The 17,804-nt window shown below is 36.9% G+C and overlaps 1 protein-coding gene across 1 annotated transcript in view; it reads right to left on the minus strand.

The window, feature by feature from the left end:
- Window positions 1-17,764, minus strand: part of LOC100544965 (macrophage mannose receptor 1-like) — a 29,340-nt gene extending 11,576 nt beyond the window's left edge. Inside the window, 19 exon segments of the mRNA XM_010712627.3 lie at window positions 623-728; window positions 1,442-1,584; window positions 2,257-2,357; window positions 2,800-2,867; window positions 3,854-4,017; window positions 4,121-4,159; window positions 5,516-5,651; window positions 6,243-6,330; window positions 6,585-6,693; window positions 6,696-6,711; window positions 7,023-7,222; window positions 10,128-10,276; window positions 10,700-10,815; window positions 11,954-12,064; window positions 12,428-12,585; window positions 13,104-13,286; window positions 14,099-14,245; window positions 16,454-16,567; window positions 17,375-17,764. Coding sequence (XP_010710929.1) covers window positions 623-728; window positions 1,442-1,584; window positions 2,257-2,357; window positions 2,800-2,867; window positions 3,854-4,017; window positions 4,121-4,159; window positions 5,516-5,651; window positions 6,243-6,330; window positions 6,585-6,693; window positions 6,696-6,711; window positions 7,023-7,222; window positions 10,128-10,276; window positions 10,700-10,815; window positions 11,954-12,064; window positions 12,428-12,585; window positions 13,104-13,286; window positions 14,099-14,245; window positions 16,454-16,567; window positions 17,375-17,585 — 2,359 coding nt within the window. The 5' untranslated portion in view covers window positions 17,586-17,764.
- Between the last annotated feature and the right edge of the window lie 40 nt (window positions 17,765-17,804).

Below are 17,804 nucleotides of genomic sequence, written 5' to 3' on the forward strand. Positions count from 1 at the left end.
CAGAATTTTACCAAGCCTTTGACTATGAAACATCTCAGTGAACAAAAGCACTTGGAACAATAGGGATAGCTCAGAAATAAGGTAACACAAAAAAAGCCACCTGACCATTTGTCGTAAGAGTTCATTTAGTTTAACCTTCAGGATGAGTTGATTGATGGATCTACAAATGGAAGCTTAAAAACATAGTCCAGGTGGAAATGTGTATTTAACAATGTATTCCTGAATTACTTCACAGAATTTAGACAGTCATTTGAAAGGTCTAATAATATAGTCATTTCTATTTATGGCAAAAGTAGACTATGAGTTCTTCTTCATTCCTTCTGTCAAACTCTATAAGCACCAGGTTGGAATTTGCTATTCTATGCCAATTCAAATTCTATGAATAATGTAAAGTAGCTTGCACGCAATGAGAGAGCAAGCAAGCCTTAGTATGACCAGCATGAAACAGATAGCTCCGGTTTTTCCAGAAATGTTTGATGCCATGACCATATAACCCATATTGAGTATGTGTATTATAAAATAAATATATCTACATACTGTCTCTTCTTGCTGCATTTCTTTTCAGGAAATGAACAACGTTTACAGAGTAAGTGCTGTTATCTAAAGGGCCGCTGTACTATACCTTGTACTTGTTCATTTTGTATGGTAGCCAGATGTCCTCCAAGGTTGATACAGTCTTTATTTGCAGTATACCAATATTGAAATTGAGAACCAAAAAATTTGTAACACTAGGGAAAAATAAGTTAGGTCATCAGAGAGTGACAGCAAAAGCAATTTAGGCATGCATGACACCTGCTAAAGTAGAAAATAACCCCATCAGACCAGAAAAGAGCTGGCAGGGACTTGGCTCTAGAGCCAAGGCAGAACTTTTCATGACTTCAAAATGTATTCCCTAACGTTTTGGAAGGAACTGTGAATGGCAGAACAAAATCCAAGCAACAATTTATAATTCACAGAAGCTCATGTGTTAATTAGCTGTGCTGGAAAAGCCATGCTCCATCATCAGACAAAGAAGTGCTGCCAACAAATAAATAAAAGCCAAGCCCAGAATTCCATTTGAAATCATGTGAACTTTTTGAGAAGTATTTTTGACATGTAAAATGTTCTAATTGAGCATTATTTCTGATTCATTCCTTCTCAAATGACTGACTGTACACTAATGTTGACTCTGTCAGTTGAATTAAGTTCCATCTTTTCTGAGTACATACTATTAAGATTTGTTCCATGGTAGCTTAGACGAGCGCTTTTCTGAAAAATAATAAAAATATATGACTATAAACGTCATCATTTTTTTAAGAATTAGCTAACAGGTTAAATTTTAAATGTGATTTTAGAAAAATCACTGTCAAAAGGTGTCTGGGAGATAAAAGGTCCCATTGTATAGCTACAGGTACATTCCTCAAGGTCTGGTACCACTGTGTATAGATGCACACTACCAAACCTGATTTTTAAATAACAGCCAGTCTTTGGGACATCCTCCTGGAGGTGAAGTTGCTGCTGGAGAAAGTGTGGCATTCACAAAACTCCCATGCCTCTCACAGATAAAGCCATGTGAATGACCACAGCTAACATCATTCCACAAACCTGAAGTTTAAACACAAATAATAAGATATTACATAAAGGACTGAAATTTGTGGAAAAGTGAGCTGGTATTTCTATATATCTGTAGCTTTGAAAACACTCTGCCGAGGAATATCAGAGTGTATTTCAGCTAGAACTACATCCTATCACCACTTGTAGGAGGGCTTTAGTCCTGCTGTGACTGTAGGAGTACTGCCCATATGATGTGGCAGACATGACAACTCCCTTGCCTCTGAGTAAAACCCACCAACAGCATTGTTATACTCAAGCCTGCAAATGTAAAGTAACACTTGCTCAGTGAAAGAACAATTGAATGTGATACTTCATACACTCATTAGGCCTTCGGTTATTTATATTATTCCTTTACTCACTATTCCCTAATGATTTTTTGAAAGAACAATTCTCCCTTTGCTTGAATGGAACATACTGCCCATACAGATGGAAAATTAATGACCAATTTGTCCCCATTCTCTAACAAAGTCAATTTCATATATTCCACTCTTATGGCTAACATTGTCCATTAACTAACGTCAAATATAAAGACCATACTTTTTACATATATTTTTCCCCAAATTACTGGCAAAAAAAAGAAAAAGTTATAGTTAGCAAGATACATTTAATAAACAGGGGAAGAGTAATAACTAAAAAAAATGTTTCTTAAAAAGTGCAACCCACCATATTTTTTATCTAAGACCACACAATATTCTTGATCAAAGGCAAAGTTGGGTTCCCCCTCTGCCCAAGGTGCATAGTGTAAAGTAGTTCCATCTATCCATCTGAAAAACATCAAAGTAATATAGTAGCTGTTAAACAGACTGTGTTCACTGAACAGTTCAGAAAAAAATATATATGCTAAAAATATATATTTTTATGTATTTACAGCTGTCTGTCTCTAGTTAGATTTAAACAAGATTAAAAGATTTTAGATAATGAGACGCATAACAAATCAAAAAGCAAAAAAACCTTCATTTTTAATAGATGCTACCTACATATTGGAAGCATGGATATCACCTATTAAGAGATAATTTAAACCAGTGATTTTGCAATGTAGTTAAACCAACAGAAGCATAAATTTCAGCATAACTCCAATATTGGTTATGTGGTTCCTGCAGGAGTACATCCAAAAAGAACTCTGGCTGTGCAAAACAGAAATTTCTGGTTTTTTTTTTTGTTTGTTTTGTTTTTTTAAATGTATCATAACAGAGCACATTTACCTACCTAAACTGTTGGTCAGCATTTAGGATTAATCCTATGAGATATGAATGCAGTTTGCCATTTTTTAAGATCTAAACATATGAAAAAAAAAAAAGAAAAGTACTTTCAGTTAGTGCTTTCTGTTACTTACTAGTTTTCTAATAGAAAAAAAGAAGTGCATTTTTGTGCTATTGATGCAAAGAGACGAATACATATTGTTTGAATGAACACGCATAGGACAGACACGCACCAGACAGAACTCCTGTTGAACTAAGTACCATAAATCACATAATTCTACTTTGTATCTTTACTGCTGCTTCACTACATTTGACTGCCTTACTGGTATAGTCAAAGCTTTCAAAGTTAGTTTTGAAAGATAGAAGAGAGAGTTGTGAAATGAAAACAACATAAAATATTTTAATTCTATTCAGTAAGTAAATCTTTCTTTTCCTCTTAAGCTGCAGTGTAATTCCTGTATCTCAAGCTGTCTGTTCACTAGTCCTTTCATATTCTTTTCCACACAAAAGCAAACATCTAAAATAGTGTAACACAGACAGTAGGCTGTGTGGCAGCTTTGACATTAATAAACCAAATAGTGTTATGGCAGAGGTCTGAGCCAACATCCATGCTATTTAACAGTAGGCATGCCCCTGCCATGGGCATGTACCCACCAGCATCATCTCAGGTGATGTCTGGGCAGTACTTTTGAAATACATGACAAGTTTTGAGATGGTTTGCAGCAAAATTAATTCATGAAGGTCTTGACTGTTCTTCAATCCCTGACCTGGACCAGGCTAACCCCTCTTCGAAAAGTTGTTTAGGGCAGCAGCATGATGTGGTGTGTCAGAGCTACCCTTGCAGTAGCCTCAAATCTTTGTATAACATCACATGGCTAAAAAGTAGATTTCTGTTCATTGCTCCTTATACGTTTAAATATTTTTTTCATTGAATTTTGAAATTACTGCTGATAAAATATATTAATATTATGTAACAAGCATGCCCTCCTGTACTTCACAAGCATATGCAGCAGAATATATATATGCTGTATATAGTAAAATGTAATCAAATTTCCTCTTACATATTTCCACAAAAAAATTCTTTTATTATTATCTCCAATAATAGCAAGATCTCCATGGTGGTTTCTGCAGAACATTCTGGCTTTTTCCATAGATGTACTTTCTGTGCTGAAAAAATACTGTTTGTCCCCTTTTATAATCCAGCCATCTTCTGTGATTTCATATACTGCAACACAGGAGAGGAGTCTGTATTCTGCACAGACCCTGTGAAAACTGCTGTTGTTACATGACAGCATCCTTTGAGTGTGAGGAGATAAACAGGAGCTTACTGGCAGAAGGGCTGACAGGTTCTGGTTTCAAGAGTGTTCCTGTAACGAAATGAGGAAAAAAAAAAAAAGTAAAATATTTTCCAACTGTTGAACCAGTGTAGCTGTTCAATTAGCAGAAATGATCTTAGTGACAATTAAAGTTCCATAATTTTTCTGTAATAAAACGGAAGAGTGAAAATACTATCCTTGATGTTGATATACTTTGCACAATAACTAAAAGATTATATAGATGTTGTCAAATCTAAGCAAGAAATTCAGATTCTAAACAAATTTCTTCTTAAAATAACATATATTTACTATTCATTTGTTGGTGAAACTTTTTCTGTGACATTACCTTGTGAAGAATCACATTTGACTGAAAAGCCACCAACTATCAAGAAAATTTAAATTAAAAAAAAGATATAACACTGAGTGGAATATCGGAGTAATGTATCTAAACTTGCAAGACCAAGCTATAAAAATACAAGACAAATGCCATCTTTATTTTTTTCCTACAGGAGTTCATCATAATATTTGTATTTCTCTATCTGTAATTGCATAAATGAAGTGTGCAACATATAAGCTTTGTTAAAAAAGAAAAAAGTTTGCCACCTTTTAAAAATAATTACTTCCATGTTTGGTTGAAAGATGCAAGAGATAAAAAAAATTATGTAAGTTCCACAAGCACAAAGTATTAGGACTGCTTCATTATGACATTATGTACTACTGACTCACCATGGTGATTTCTTCAGACTGTAATTGGTGCCATTCATACACTAATAGTAACTAATAAAATAGACAACTACTGTTGATGCTTTTACAGATAATTATCAGTACAACTAAGCACTCAGTTGAAGAATTGCAAAGCAAATAGCAAAGATATCTGCACAGCATCTCTTTCAGATAGATATCCATGGCTACTAGTTTTTAAGCATGAGAAGCTGGGACAACATGAATAAATGGGAATCAGATTATTCTGAAAAATTAACAAGCACAAAAATAGTCTGCAATGGAGAGGTATCAATTTGAACATTGATCCTCACTCATTGCATAAAGGAGCCTAAAGAGAGCCACCAAAGTAACTGTTCTGAAATGTGCAACCCAATAGAAAGCTATAACAGATTCTTCTCTTATTCCTCTGTAGTTGCGGTAGTTACATTTCGGAAAACAAACAAACAAAAATTAGCATACAACATAAAGTTTTAAAAATAAGGCAAAACAAGGTTGATCATTTTCAGTTGAAGCATTGTATTCTGAATGAATTGATATGCTTTGGCCTATTGTTCCACATACAGACATCCTATAAGTCAACCAGATTTTCTTTGAGCACTTAACTTGCATCACACTATCCTAAAATATGAAATTCTGCAACAGAAATGGTTTTCTAGAGGGATCTTAAAGTAAAATTTAGCCTACCTTTCTTTATTTCACAAATCCAGTCCTGGCTGTATTCACAATGCATGTTAATCCAGGAGATGGAATGCTCTTTGCTGATTGCTCCGCAATTTTCTAATGGAGTGTCGTAAAAAGAAATTGTTTTCATATAACTCACCTACAGTAGAAACAAAGATGAATAAAAATCAAAGCAATAACAGGGAAAATAGTTGAACTCTGGAAGAGAAGAGAGGTAGCTCCAAAGTTTTGAACCTCTCATTTTCTTTGTGTGGTTGCACAGCCCATGTGGGCTATTAAAGCAATGTAGCATTTTGTAAGGGGGAAAAAAAAAAAAAAAAACCACACCTCTCATCTTACACAGCATTCAGTGGACTCCAGCAGTCATATTAAACCTTTTTGCTCTGGTTTGAAATTGAATGAAGTTATAAATCAATAGCATGGAAAGGAATGTGGCAATATATCACCACCACCAAATAAAATTAGGAGAGATGATTCTCATCTACTTACCACCTAGATATTTATCTCCTTACTGGAACTTCACGTTATCACTGCTTTGATGGTTTAATCTCGTGGTTTATAACCTTTTTCTTTTCAAATGAGTACAAAGAACACTGACTTAGGGTTACCCAATGGTAAGGCAATCATTCCTGGTAATTCTTAATACAACTTTCATCCATGCCAGTCATGAAAATAGCCTTAACAGTGAAAGAGTCAGAACTGAAAGAAACTGGGAATGTTGTGTTCTCACCGGGGATCTATCACTCCAGGACAGCCCACCATCAGGATCCAAACGCTGCAAACCTATCCAGAAAAGCTGAGATGATGGCAGTTTCTTTCTAGAACACGAAAAGATATGTTGTGAAGAAAAGGAAACATTAGTTGTGTTTAGTTACGTAGCGTATATGGAACAATCACTCTCACACTTACTGACGGATTTGAGGACTACCCAATGCTTTGAAACCAGTGACACAAATATATGCACCAGCTGCAAGGATGGGCTAGGAAGTACTTGGTCTGTTATAGTGAGGTAGGTATAAGTGCTTCAGAGGATTCAAAGACAAAATGGTTATTAAATATTTATTTTACTTACGTTATTAAGTTTTCTATCACTCTTTGCTCTTCTTCACTATTAACAGCAGCAAGATCTCCTCCGATTTCTCTGCAGAAATCTCTGGCTTCAAACCACGTTTTCTTATGTTTTTTTCTCTCACAAAGGTCTGTAAATAAATTTTAAAGTAGAAAACTATGTTTTAAGTGTATAAAAATAAGTCCACTGACTGCCCTGTACAATCAAAATAGGAAAACATTACATTAAGATTATCATGTATAACACAGATTAAAGAACATGCTACTTGAATAAACCTAAGTATCACTGATAAAGAGATTATTGCAGTGATTTCCTTGGGCAGTTTTTGTAAAAGCTCACTACATTCATACAGTGAGGTATCATTCTCTGAAGCTTAGACTTTTTATCAGTTAAGAACTCTTTCATCTCATAAGAAGGATTATAGGAAAAAATAACACTTACTCTGAAGCAAGAATTAGTGCTATTACTTGTATTCCAACCCAAAGGACATTTGAAATTAGAATTTTTTCCAGGAGCAAACGGACGAGTTATTTTTTCAGCTGTTTTTTTGCAGAGAAATTTTGCCTTTAGTTCACAGTTTTGAACATCCCATAGTCCAGCTGCACTTCCAGTCCGTAGGGCAACACAACCTACTTCTTTCCCTTTGTGAAATATAAAAGAAAATTAAAATGTGTTTTCAAGTAGTTCCCCTGCCTTTTTTTTTCCCCCACAGGTCATGCAATTCGTTTTACAAAAGACTGTTTGAAATATTATCTGTAGCGTCTGTTCAGTGGAGAAGCTTTCTAAAAAGAGGAAAACAAAGAGCAATGCTTTTCCCCTTTGAAAAGCGTTATAGCTTAAGTGCATTAACTTCCCCATGCCTAGCTAGCTCTTTCCTACGCCACTCACAGCAAGCATTTGGCAGCCTGTCACCCAGGAGAGATGAGGAGCACCAAGGAATGTGCATCCTACTTAAATGCCATCTTCAACACCTCATTCTCTGCTTTTGAAACCAGTGGGACAGTGGTCTATGACTGTCAAAAGCAACTTCTATCTATTACTTAGAGGCAATCTTAACTTCTAAGCACCTAGCCTAATCAAAATTCTAGATTCCCTGCCTGCGAAGTCCCCAGGTGTTCACATTCTGCAAACTCATCCCACTGTTTTGTTGTAGTTTTGTATTAGTTGTCTTTTTTTCTTTGTGTAGTCTTGACTGCTATTATAAAGATATTAAACTTCTTTCTAGCTTAACTTTAATAAGACAAATCCCATCCTAAGTCTTTAAGTATATGCCTAACCTGTGAACTGAAAAACAATGCAGAGATTTCTGAGCAAGAATTAAGTGAATTGCCTTCTGTAGCAAAAGCAGCACAGCTGTGCCAGTACAAAGCTGAAAGGACTAAATGAGTCTGAGCTTTGCAGTTCATTTACACAGTTCTCCATTGTCAAGACCCAGGCACTTTATCTAAGTGCTACACTGCAATCCCAATGGCTCCCTGGGAGTTAACTCAGGTACTTCCAGCATAGTGTTGCATTGCATGGCATCAGCTCCTCCTCAGTTAACAATGAAGACAAGTTGAAAAAAATAGACAGAAGGAATAAAATAGAGATTACATTGGAATGGCAAAAAGCTATTTGCAACCTGAGACTGAAAACCTCAGACATTCTAAAAACTCTTACTGTATTGTTTCTTATGTGGTTTTTTTTTTCCTCAATTCTATCACTTTAGTCTTTTACGCTCAGTTTGATTTTGCTCTTTTAAGCAATGAGGAACCAGAAAATAATTATTTCTACGGTGTCATATTCCAAAGATACTTCTAGTTATTATTTCAAAGGCAGAATGTTCATATATGTCATCATAGATGTGTTTTACTAATGGCTAATTGGGAGTTTAGTATTACAACACAAATTTCCTCAGTAGCACAAATCATTTCAGAAAATAGCCCTATAAAGACTTGTGAAGAGTCATTCTGACAACCGCAGCAAGTGATTCAGAAGAGCATTTTCTTTTCTGTCTACGAGAAACAGGTGTGAAATTCTGCCACATCAGAAACTGAGTATTTAATATTCACTTGCCATCAGAGTAAGTTGTGGAAAATATAATTGGCAGGGAGTCCTAGTGATCTGCATTACTTGCTCAATAACACTGGGAAAGCACTTAAGATACTGAGTTCTGATGGTCTGAAGTTGGAACAGTAGGTAGAAAAGATGGCATCACCTCTGTGATGGCCAGGTGGGAGGGAAGAAAGCTGCCTGATTACTACATGCTGACTTCTGTGCAGAAATTTGGGTAGGGCTGCTGAAATGCAGAGGAAGTTGTTCTATCATATATAGACTGGCCACTTGCAGCAGGGAGTTCAGAGGGTTGGGAGGTAGAGATAGGGGAAAGTAGACCTCAGAGAGTCAGCGCTGCTCAAGTCTGCCATGTCAACAGCGAAACAGATGTATTAGCCATTTGTTTAGATGTTATAAAAACAGAGAGCTTTTTAGGGAGCTGGGAGCATAGAATTAGTTGCAATTAAGAAAGTCCTTACAGTGCTGAGTTCAGAGCCAGAGAGAAGCAAGCCGCTTGCCAGTGCATGGGGAGAAGGAGGATGTCTGGCTGCCAAGCTATCCTGCCTATTCTGCGTTTTGTTTTTAAAATTGGTTCTTACAGTGTACATTAAATAGAACTAGCTGCAATGATTAAAAGGAAACAAGGAAACTAACCCTGTGGCGCTGGAAGTGCTTACGCAGAGGTGCTGGCAGAACACCACCAAGCTCCAGCTGCCTCCAGGCCCTACTATCATAGCAGACTAAACTTCTGTCACCAGGAAGCAGCCCTGAGGAGCCCACAAGTAATCCCAGAGCTGGAAATGACACCAACTGGAGCATATTTCTGATAATTCTACTGTAATTTATGACTCTCTGTTGAATCAACTACTGAAATATTTTCATTTGCTGGACTAAGTCAGACAGATGTCTGGAATATCAGGAGGAAAGCCTTGTGATATTTTCCTCTGACCAAAACTTTAAGCATGGCTACTTACCAGAGACAGCTAAATGCAGCAGCACAGAAAGAAAACACTGCAGGGTCATAGTAAGGGTTGTCAATGGGGAATAGATACTGTCAGGACTAGACTAAGGTCTGGGGTCTCAGTGAATGTCTGAAGTGCCTACATCTCTGCTGAAAAGCCAATGTGAAGGGAAAAGGCATACACATACTTTAAGTCTCTTTTCCTTTATATCTCTTACTCTGTGAGATGAAACATGCCTCAGGAAGGCCACTGTGATGACAATGCCTGAGTGATTGTAGGTGCTGAGAGAAGGAAGCATAGCCGGGTGCTAGCATGTATGGCAAGGCAGCAAAAAAAAATCGGGAAGATATATTCCATAACTTGCAAAAACATACAGCATGACATCTTGGGAACAGGAATGCAAAAGTATAACTGAATGACTAATCATGATGGCACTTCCTATGCAGCATTTGAAAGCATAAGAATTGCTGTACACATCTCTTCCTTAGCCTAGGGCTTTTAAGATCCAACTTTTAAACAAACTACAGAGACCGCACATACGAAGGAGTACCAGGCATTGCTGAGTTCCAGTTTGTGTAGAAAACGCCTTCACCAGTCTCCCACTTGAAGATTTCTTGCTCTTCTGTGTTGGAGAGACCAATCCAGAAGCACTTCTCAGAACTCAGACCAACAAAGCTGGTCAGGTAGGCTTGCTCATATCTGAAATGAGTTAGATGGAGATTAAACCTAGTTCTCCTTTAGCACCTTCTCAGAATCCTAAACTACAAAAGACTAGAAAGAATAAAGACTCCTTTAGGTTTAATCTTTCATGGAAATACCTCACTGGACTGAATGTCAGAGGTATTAGCTCTGAAAGCATTGGAGGCTGAGCTACATTGAAAAGCTGCTCTTTGTGGGACAGAAGCAGCTGTGATCTTTTCTTCCAAAGTACTGGAAAGCATGAAATTGTAACATATATTTCATTAGAAAAGACATACTGTATTTATTGAGTACTTCTCTCCAAGATAGACATTCTTTTCTTCTGGTTTCACTTTTTTTTTTCCCCCTCCAAAGGGTTCTCAACTATTTTATAAAATGCCAAGATTATTCCATCACATGTATAGTTCTTATAATCTTTCATACCTGTCTTCTACAGTTGTTAAATAGCTACCAATCCTTTCACAGGTTTTCACTGCTTCTGAAAACGTTACGAGTGCATGTCCAACTAGGTAGCAGTAAGAACCATGTCTTGTCCAGCCCTGTAAAGAATGTGTAATAATACACTTACAAAAAACATGTATGTTTTAGTGCTTGAATTCCACTGTATGCTCTAAATCTATGTATTTCAATATAAAATAATGCAATAATATATCATTTGAAGCCCAGTAGGCTCTTAATTATTAAGCTTAGTGAGCATGCAGAAAGATTTAATGCATATATAAATCCCTCTCTTAGTCAACTAGTAAATCATTATTTCTAACTCATGAGAAAGCCAGAGGCACAGAATAAGTATTCAGAAGCAGATGAACAAAATATTCCTTACTGAGAATCATAGAGAATAGTCTTTTGCAGTGAGACACTCAAAATTCCTTATTCCTACAGGCTAAAAGAACTGTAACTAAACTAATTTACTAATTCAACTCAACAGTTCACCTAAAAAAGTCTGACTAGAGAACTGGAGAGGCAGCAGAAAAATTACTGGAAGATAAAATATTCAAAATTAAGGCTGAACTCTGATTTCCTCTTCCTTACTAGCTCAAGGTGTGCTTGCTGCACCCAAGAAAAGTTAAATAATAATAATAATAAATAATAATAATAATAATAATAATAATAATAATAATATCTGTGCTCTGTGTTTGGCATCTGCCTTGTTCCAGCAATGAACATCAGCTCTTCCCTGTGTCGGGCAATGGGAAATGCTACCAAATATTGAGCAATAGCAAACTGGAAAAATAAAAGAAAGAGAAGGAAAGCAGTAGGATGAAAAACATATCCTAAAATTAAAATCAGCTCATGAAACTAAGTTGATTGTGTTGATTTGACTTCATTAATATGACTACATCACATCCAAAAAAATTCCCAGTCTCTATTATGTCTTCAATAACCACATATGGTAGAACAAAATAAGAAGTATGCACAGAACCACAATAATGACTTGATTTCTTCACGGGAAGTTTTTACAGATAATAGGGTTGACTCACACACACACACACACACACACACACACACACACACACACACACACACACCAAAATTACTTTGTTAAAAATAAGGCAACATAGTGAAAATTATAACCTTGATTTACAATCACACTTCACCAGGAACTTCAGCATAAAATGGAGTATGTGAAGAGAATGGATTTTTATTAAGCAGATTTTGCTTCTGTTTTAGTCTTACCTTTGTACAGGCAGGATCAGTCTTCACTGTTCCTGAAACTCCCTGTAGTGGCTCTCTTCTGCAGATGTAGCCTAGCTTCCTATCACAGGCACTGTCCGCCCAATATCCATCCTACACGCAGTATGAGAAGAAATGAAACATGGTCAGGCAGAATCAGTTTTCTTTGAAAACGTTCTTTATTTTTTTTTTTTTTTATTTTTTTTTTTACAGTATTACTTCAATGGGAAAATAAGAATCTATGTTCTTTGAATGAATTTCAAGTTCTTGCTTAAATGTAATGTTAAATGTCACTGTCAGGCTGTTAAGGTTTGCTTAGCATCTAACACCCAACACAACCAGATACCAACATTTACCCCATTATCGCAAATTTGACTTCAAATTCAATTTAGAACAAACATCCCCGACCATTCCCTGATTTAATGCATTCATAAGATGATTAGAAATAAAAATCAAGTACAGGTGTGATGATTTTACCTCCCCTGCCATGACAACACAATCTTCTTGCCCACTGACTGCATGGGTGGGTTCTCCAGGCAACCATTTGGTATATGTCACAGGAGTCTCATCACTCCACTCAAAATACATCTGAGTGCTTAAGTCATTCATTCCAAGCCAGAGCTCATCCATGGCTTCTAAAAACAGAAATCCACCTGCGTGAGCGTGACAGTCTTATAGGAGAGAGATTTTATGGAGATGAGTTGAAATATGAGCTCATCTAGATTAAACAACAGTGGAATTTATTTTAAGACCTAATGCATGTTCTTTGTCCAAGAAGCAAAAATGTGAGATACCAGCAGGAAATGAGATCCTTTGGAGTATAATGGGCTTTTAATAATAAAGCTATCTGTAGCTACACTGTGTCTGAGGTAGATAATCAGCGCAAATACTGCAGGAACTAGAGATGTTATTTCCTTCAAGTATTTTCATGCCGTGAAAAACAAATGCAAATCAAACTGAAAACTATGAAAAATAAGAGTGCTAAAGAATCCTCTTGTTTCTGTAGGCTTGTTGTTGTGGTTTGGGTTTTTTTTCTTAGCTCTGTATCTGTGAGTTTCCATGTAAATATTCATATAAAACAAATAAGAAACTTCGTAAAATTTATGATATTGTTTTCCATTTCTCCCACGCATCATCCCATAGAAATACTCACTGTAACCAAGCTGAGACAGTACGAAGGCATGCTCTTCAGGGTTGTGGATACTGGCCAGATTGCCATTGCTCTCATTGCAGGACATTAACGCATCTTTCCATGCCCTGGGCTCTCTATGAATTATGTAACAGTGACCTGCATAGGGCAACCATCCTTCTGGGCATTTAACAGGTTCTGCATCCTCTCCAAAGAAAAACACATTTCACATTTTTAAATGATGCAAATGATGTAAAATAGCCACAATGACATTTTAAATCAACTAATTAATTAGGATGAAAACTTGCTGATTATAAATAAACACTATTTCTATTCATTCTTTCAATGTATAATGTGTTTTAAACAGCACACACTGTGCTTTTAAAGAAAATATCCTCTATTTAAATAAAAGAAGACAGTAAGGGAGACAGTGATAACTGGACTTCATTTGTGTGAAATGTTCACTTGTAGACAGGGAAACATTTTGAAAAAGCAGATATGTTTTCACACAGTATATTCCATCCAAAGATGTTTTACACATTTCTTAAAGGTATTACGACTGCAGCACAATAATTTTATGTGCAGATAGTTTTCTGTAATAAGCCTCATTAAATAAATCACCAGAGGAGAAAAACAGGGGGAAAAGTGTAGTAGAAAAGTGGTCTGTAAGAAGTTGATGTTCACCATTTTTGTAGGTCATGTGCAATCCCACCAAGAAGGTGGCATGAACCTACTGCTGTAGTCTCACAGACTTCAATAATAATGGTTTAGATCATTGCCTCTGGAATAATGAATATTAACATTAATTCGAAAATGTTTATGCAGTTGCTAAGTTCCAGGAACATCTCCAATATTTAAATATATTTGATTTAAGATATAAAACATGTTTATCCTATTCTACTCAACAAAACAGAAGAACAAATGAAAATACCTTTTTTCTTTTTAAGTAGCTGTAAAATTTCATCTTAGTTAGTCAAATTGTACCTTTTTCAAATTTTTTTTTAAGTTGCTCAACATACCTAACTGAAGACTAGAAGGACCCAGCGTGGAGTTTTCCTTTTTACAGATATAGCCAACTTTCTGCTCACATGGCCGGTTCTCCCATTTAGCATATCTTCTAGGATTTAGTACTGCACAGAGTTTCTCAGGTTCAGGAGAAGGGCTTCCTTCATAAAATAGAGAACAAATTACTTTTACGTATCACAGCTTTTACACCAGCAGCTGAAAGAACAACTTACCTTCAGCTTTTTCATATGTCAATTATGGGCGCATGTTTTCATTACCACAACTATTTTTCCATCGCAGATAAGGAAACGCGATTTAAAATAACCTATCAAAACATTTATTTTGATATTTGTTGCACAATTCACATTTTCTGCCATATTTTACTGCAGAATTACAACCTCAAAAGTAAGGCAGTCCTATGAGTTTCATGAGAGTTGTCAACTTGCATAGAAGAGACAGGACATCCCGCACTGATGGAAAAGTTGCGGTAGTCCTCCCTCTCCTTTCACCCCAACTATTTTATCAGCCTGTTCAAAGGTGTCAGTCATATATCTGTTAAGAAATACACTGCTTACAACCAGCTGCAGCACAGTTGATGTTCTTGTGCAGTCAGTAAACAGTGGACAAAAGATTCTCAACATTGAGCAGTGGCCAGCGGGGTGAGGGAGGTGATAATTCCCCTCTACTCTGCCCCTATAAGGCCCCATCTGGAGTATTACATCCAAGCCTGGAGCCCCAGTACAAGAAATATGTGGAGCTGTTAGCACAGATCCAGAGGGGGCTACGAAGATGATCAGAGGGCTGGAGCCTACGAGAAAAGGTTGAGCGAGCTGGCCTTGGAAAAGGCTCTGCGGAGACCTCATTGCAACCTTCCAGTATTTGAAAGAAGCTTGCAAGCAGAAGAGAGAGTGACTCTTCACATGGTCTGATAGCTACAGCACAAGGAAGAGTGGCTTTAAACTCAAAAGACATGAGATTTAGGTTAGACATTAGGAAGACACTTATTACTTAGAGGGTGCTGAGGCACTGGCACTGCTGCTCAGGAAGCTGTGAGCACCCCACCCCATCCCCAGAGGTGCTCAATGACGGGATGTTCAGGCCCCAGGCAGCCCTGTCCACAGCAGGAGGTTGGCACTGGGAAAGCTCTGTAGTCCCCCCCCCCAGGGCAAGCCATTCTGTGTCTGTGACTGAAGCGATACCTGGCCTGCTGCAGTAGCGATGCTGTACACAGACCATAGAAAATTAGAGCCCCCAGTTTCACAACCCATGAAACACTGCTTCGTACACAGTTTGAAGTCAAGACACAGTTATATTAACAGGACTACACGGTAATGAGCTTAAAGACCTCAGATACATTCATGAAATCAGAGAGCACACTCTGAGCTAATTTTTTTGGGCAGAAACACAGTAAGCCAGTATCTCTTAAGAAAAGACATCTGGTAATGAATTTTGTACATGTAAAGAGAGAATATAAGAACTCCAGAAGCGTGGGATGCTTAGCTTGAGAGCCAACTGTTCCTCTTCTCTGCAGGGCTTGAAGCATTGCACTAGCTGAGCAGAAGGCCCTCTACTAGACTTAATGCTGGGCTTTCCTCCCATCTGCTGTGCCAGACAAAACTAGAAGACACAAGGACCCTTTGAAAGGGCCAGAACTGGAATATATGCACATTTATTCAGCATTTTCTTCAAATGTTACCATGACAATCATTAGGAGATCTTCAGAGATGAACTGCCAATACTGTGAACTCTATTTACAGTCTCTCTCGAATTTTAAAGTGGAGAGAAGAAAGGAGGAAAAGCGTAGAAGTTGAGGACTGAGCTCACTGACAGCTGAGTCCTTGCAGGCTAAGTGTCTGATAACTCTACAAGAGCTGGAAATGCAGATTTCAGCAGACTTGAAAGCAGTCCTAGTATGCTACTTAAGGACAGGAAATAGCAGATATAGCTGCTTTAAAGTCATCTTGGATTGCACAAGAAAGACAATGGTCACAATCCAGCAATAGAGAAGGAATTGCCTACCTTTTTCCAAGGATCAGGACTCACCAAACACTCCAGCAAAAGCAATCTCTATTTTGAGATGCATCTCTTGTGGCTGCCATCCCTTAAATGAGGTTAGGGAGAGGCGGACCCAGGGAGAATGGCTTCCACCTATGTTTCCAGGGCTGGCAATGTCCCTTCACCAGTTGCTCTATCATTGGTTCAGGCAGTGACCTAATGGTTCCCATACAGCTACCACACAGTTAGTGCTTTCCTAGACTTTCACTACATGTGAAAGGACTGTAATTAATATACATTCAACATTCTTTCAGAAAAGATTAATTCTAAAAACTGATTGGAAAAAAACAAACAAACACAACAGTGATTATTACCTGGTGCCCAGTTAAAGTATCTGAAAGGAGTACCACCACTCCACTGCCACCCACTGTGGAGATTCAGACTGTTCAATCCAATCCAGAGGGGTGATCTGTTGCTGTCGATTAGATCTAGGGAACAAAAAGAACTGGAATTCTAATGACATTTGTTATTAAATGTTCTGCAGTGTCAAATTTTGGAGGAGGATAATAAATATATGCTTAGAAGTTTCAAAGTTCAGTACAGAATTTGTGCTTAAAAGTAGTACATTCAGAGACTCCATTCTGCAGTTGACATGCAAAAGGCTAGGTTGCATATTACTTTATCTGAATCTAATGCTATTCCACCGTTACGTGTAAACAGTAATCTTTAAAAACTAGAAGATTTAATTGCAATTGTTAATATTTACTTTACAAGTTCATTTAAGTTTAGTGCAATTAATACAGGGCCTTCTTCCTCCACAGTCAGTACATGAAGAAACAGTCTTTAGTTTTTCACTAGTGTTTTGTATAAAATTTGTGTGCAATCTTAAAAAAAATCTATTTCTTTAGGACTTCATGAAGAATAATGATTTCTTAACACAAAAACCATATACTTACTGCTTACTATAACAACTATCCTTTTGTAAGGCCCTTCTCTTGTACTGCTACATTAAAGTTTTCTGAGCTTGATCCAAGTCTTGCTTAACTAATTGGAAATTCTTAACTTGTTATAAAAAAATAGAAATAATTTAAAATAACAATTCCACACCTTTTGTAAGTTTCACTTTTAAAAGACATAATTTACAGTAATTTTGATCCTTCTCTGACAATACAGATACTAATATTACATTACCTACTCATAGTAATGTGGTTAAAGCACCAAAATATTAGCAATCAGTCAAGAAGTCTTAAAAATCTTTTCATTACTTGATGCTCTTTTTACTGTTTTTTGTTCACCTCTCAGATACGTCTGTTCATGTATCTCTGTGACACTTAATAACTCTGCATCCTGCTGCTCGCAGCTCTGCCTTGCTTGGTGCCAAGTGAGAGCTGACTGGAAGTTTATCTGGTAGAAGGTTCCTGTCAAGGGATCTGTACTCCAAAATCTGTCATTGTCACTGCCTGTGTGAGAAAAAAACAACTTAATACTGCAGCTTATTAAAAACATCTTACAAATTGTTATAATAACATTTAACTACAAGATTTCTCATGAAATTTGAACATTTTGGGTAAATAAGCCTCAATTAGAAAAAAAAAAACCAAAAACATACCCTTCATATATTGTGCTCTTTGTTAAGTAAAAGGGAATTTGCCATTGACATTAACAGAAGTGAGCTTTGATTCTTTAATTTCAGTTTTTCTGCCAAATCCAATACTCTTCATATTA

Source organism: Meleagris gallopavo, chromosome 6 (assembly GCF_000146605.3).
Source record: "Meleagris gallopavo isolate NT-WF06-2002-E0010 breed Aviagen turkey brand Nicholas breeding stock chromosome 6, Turkey_5.1, whole genome shotgun sequence".
Taxonomy (NCBI): Eukaryota; Metazoa; Chordata; class Aves; order Galliformes; family Phasianidae; genus Meleagris; species Meleagris gallopavo.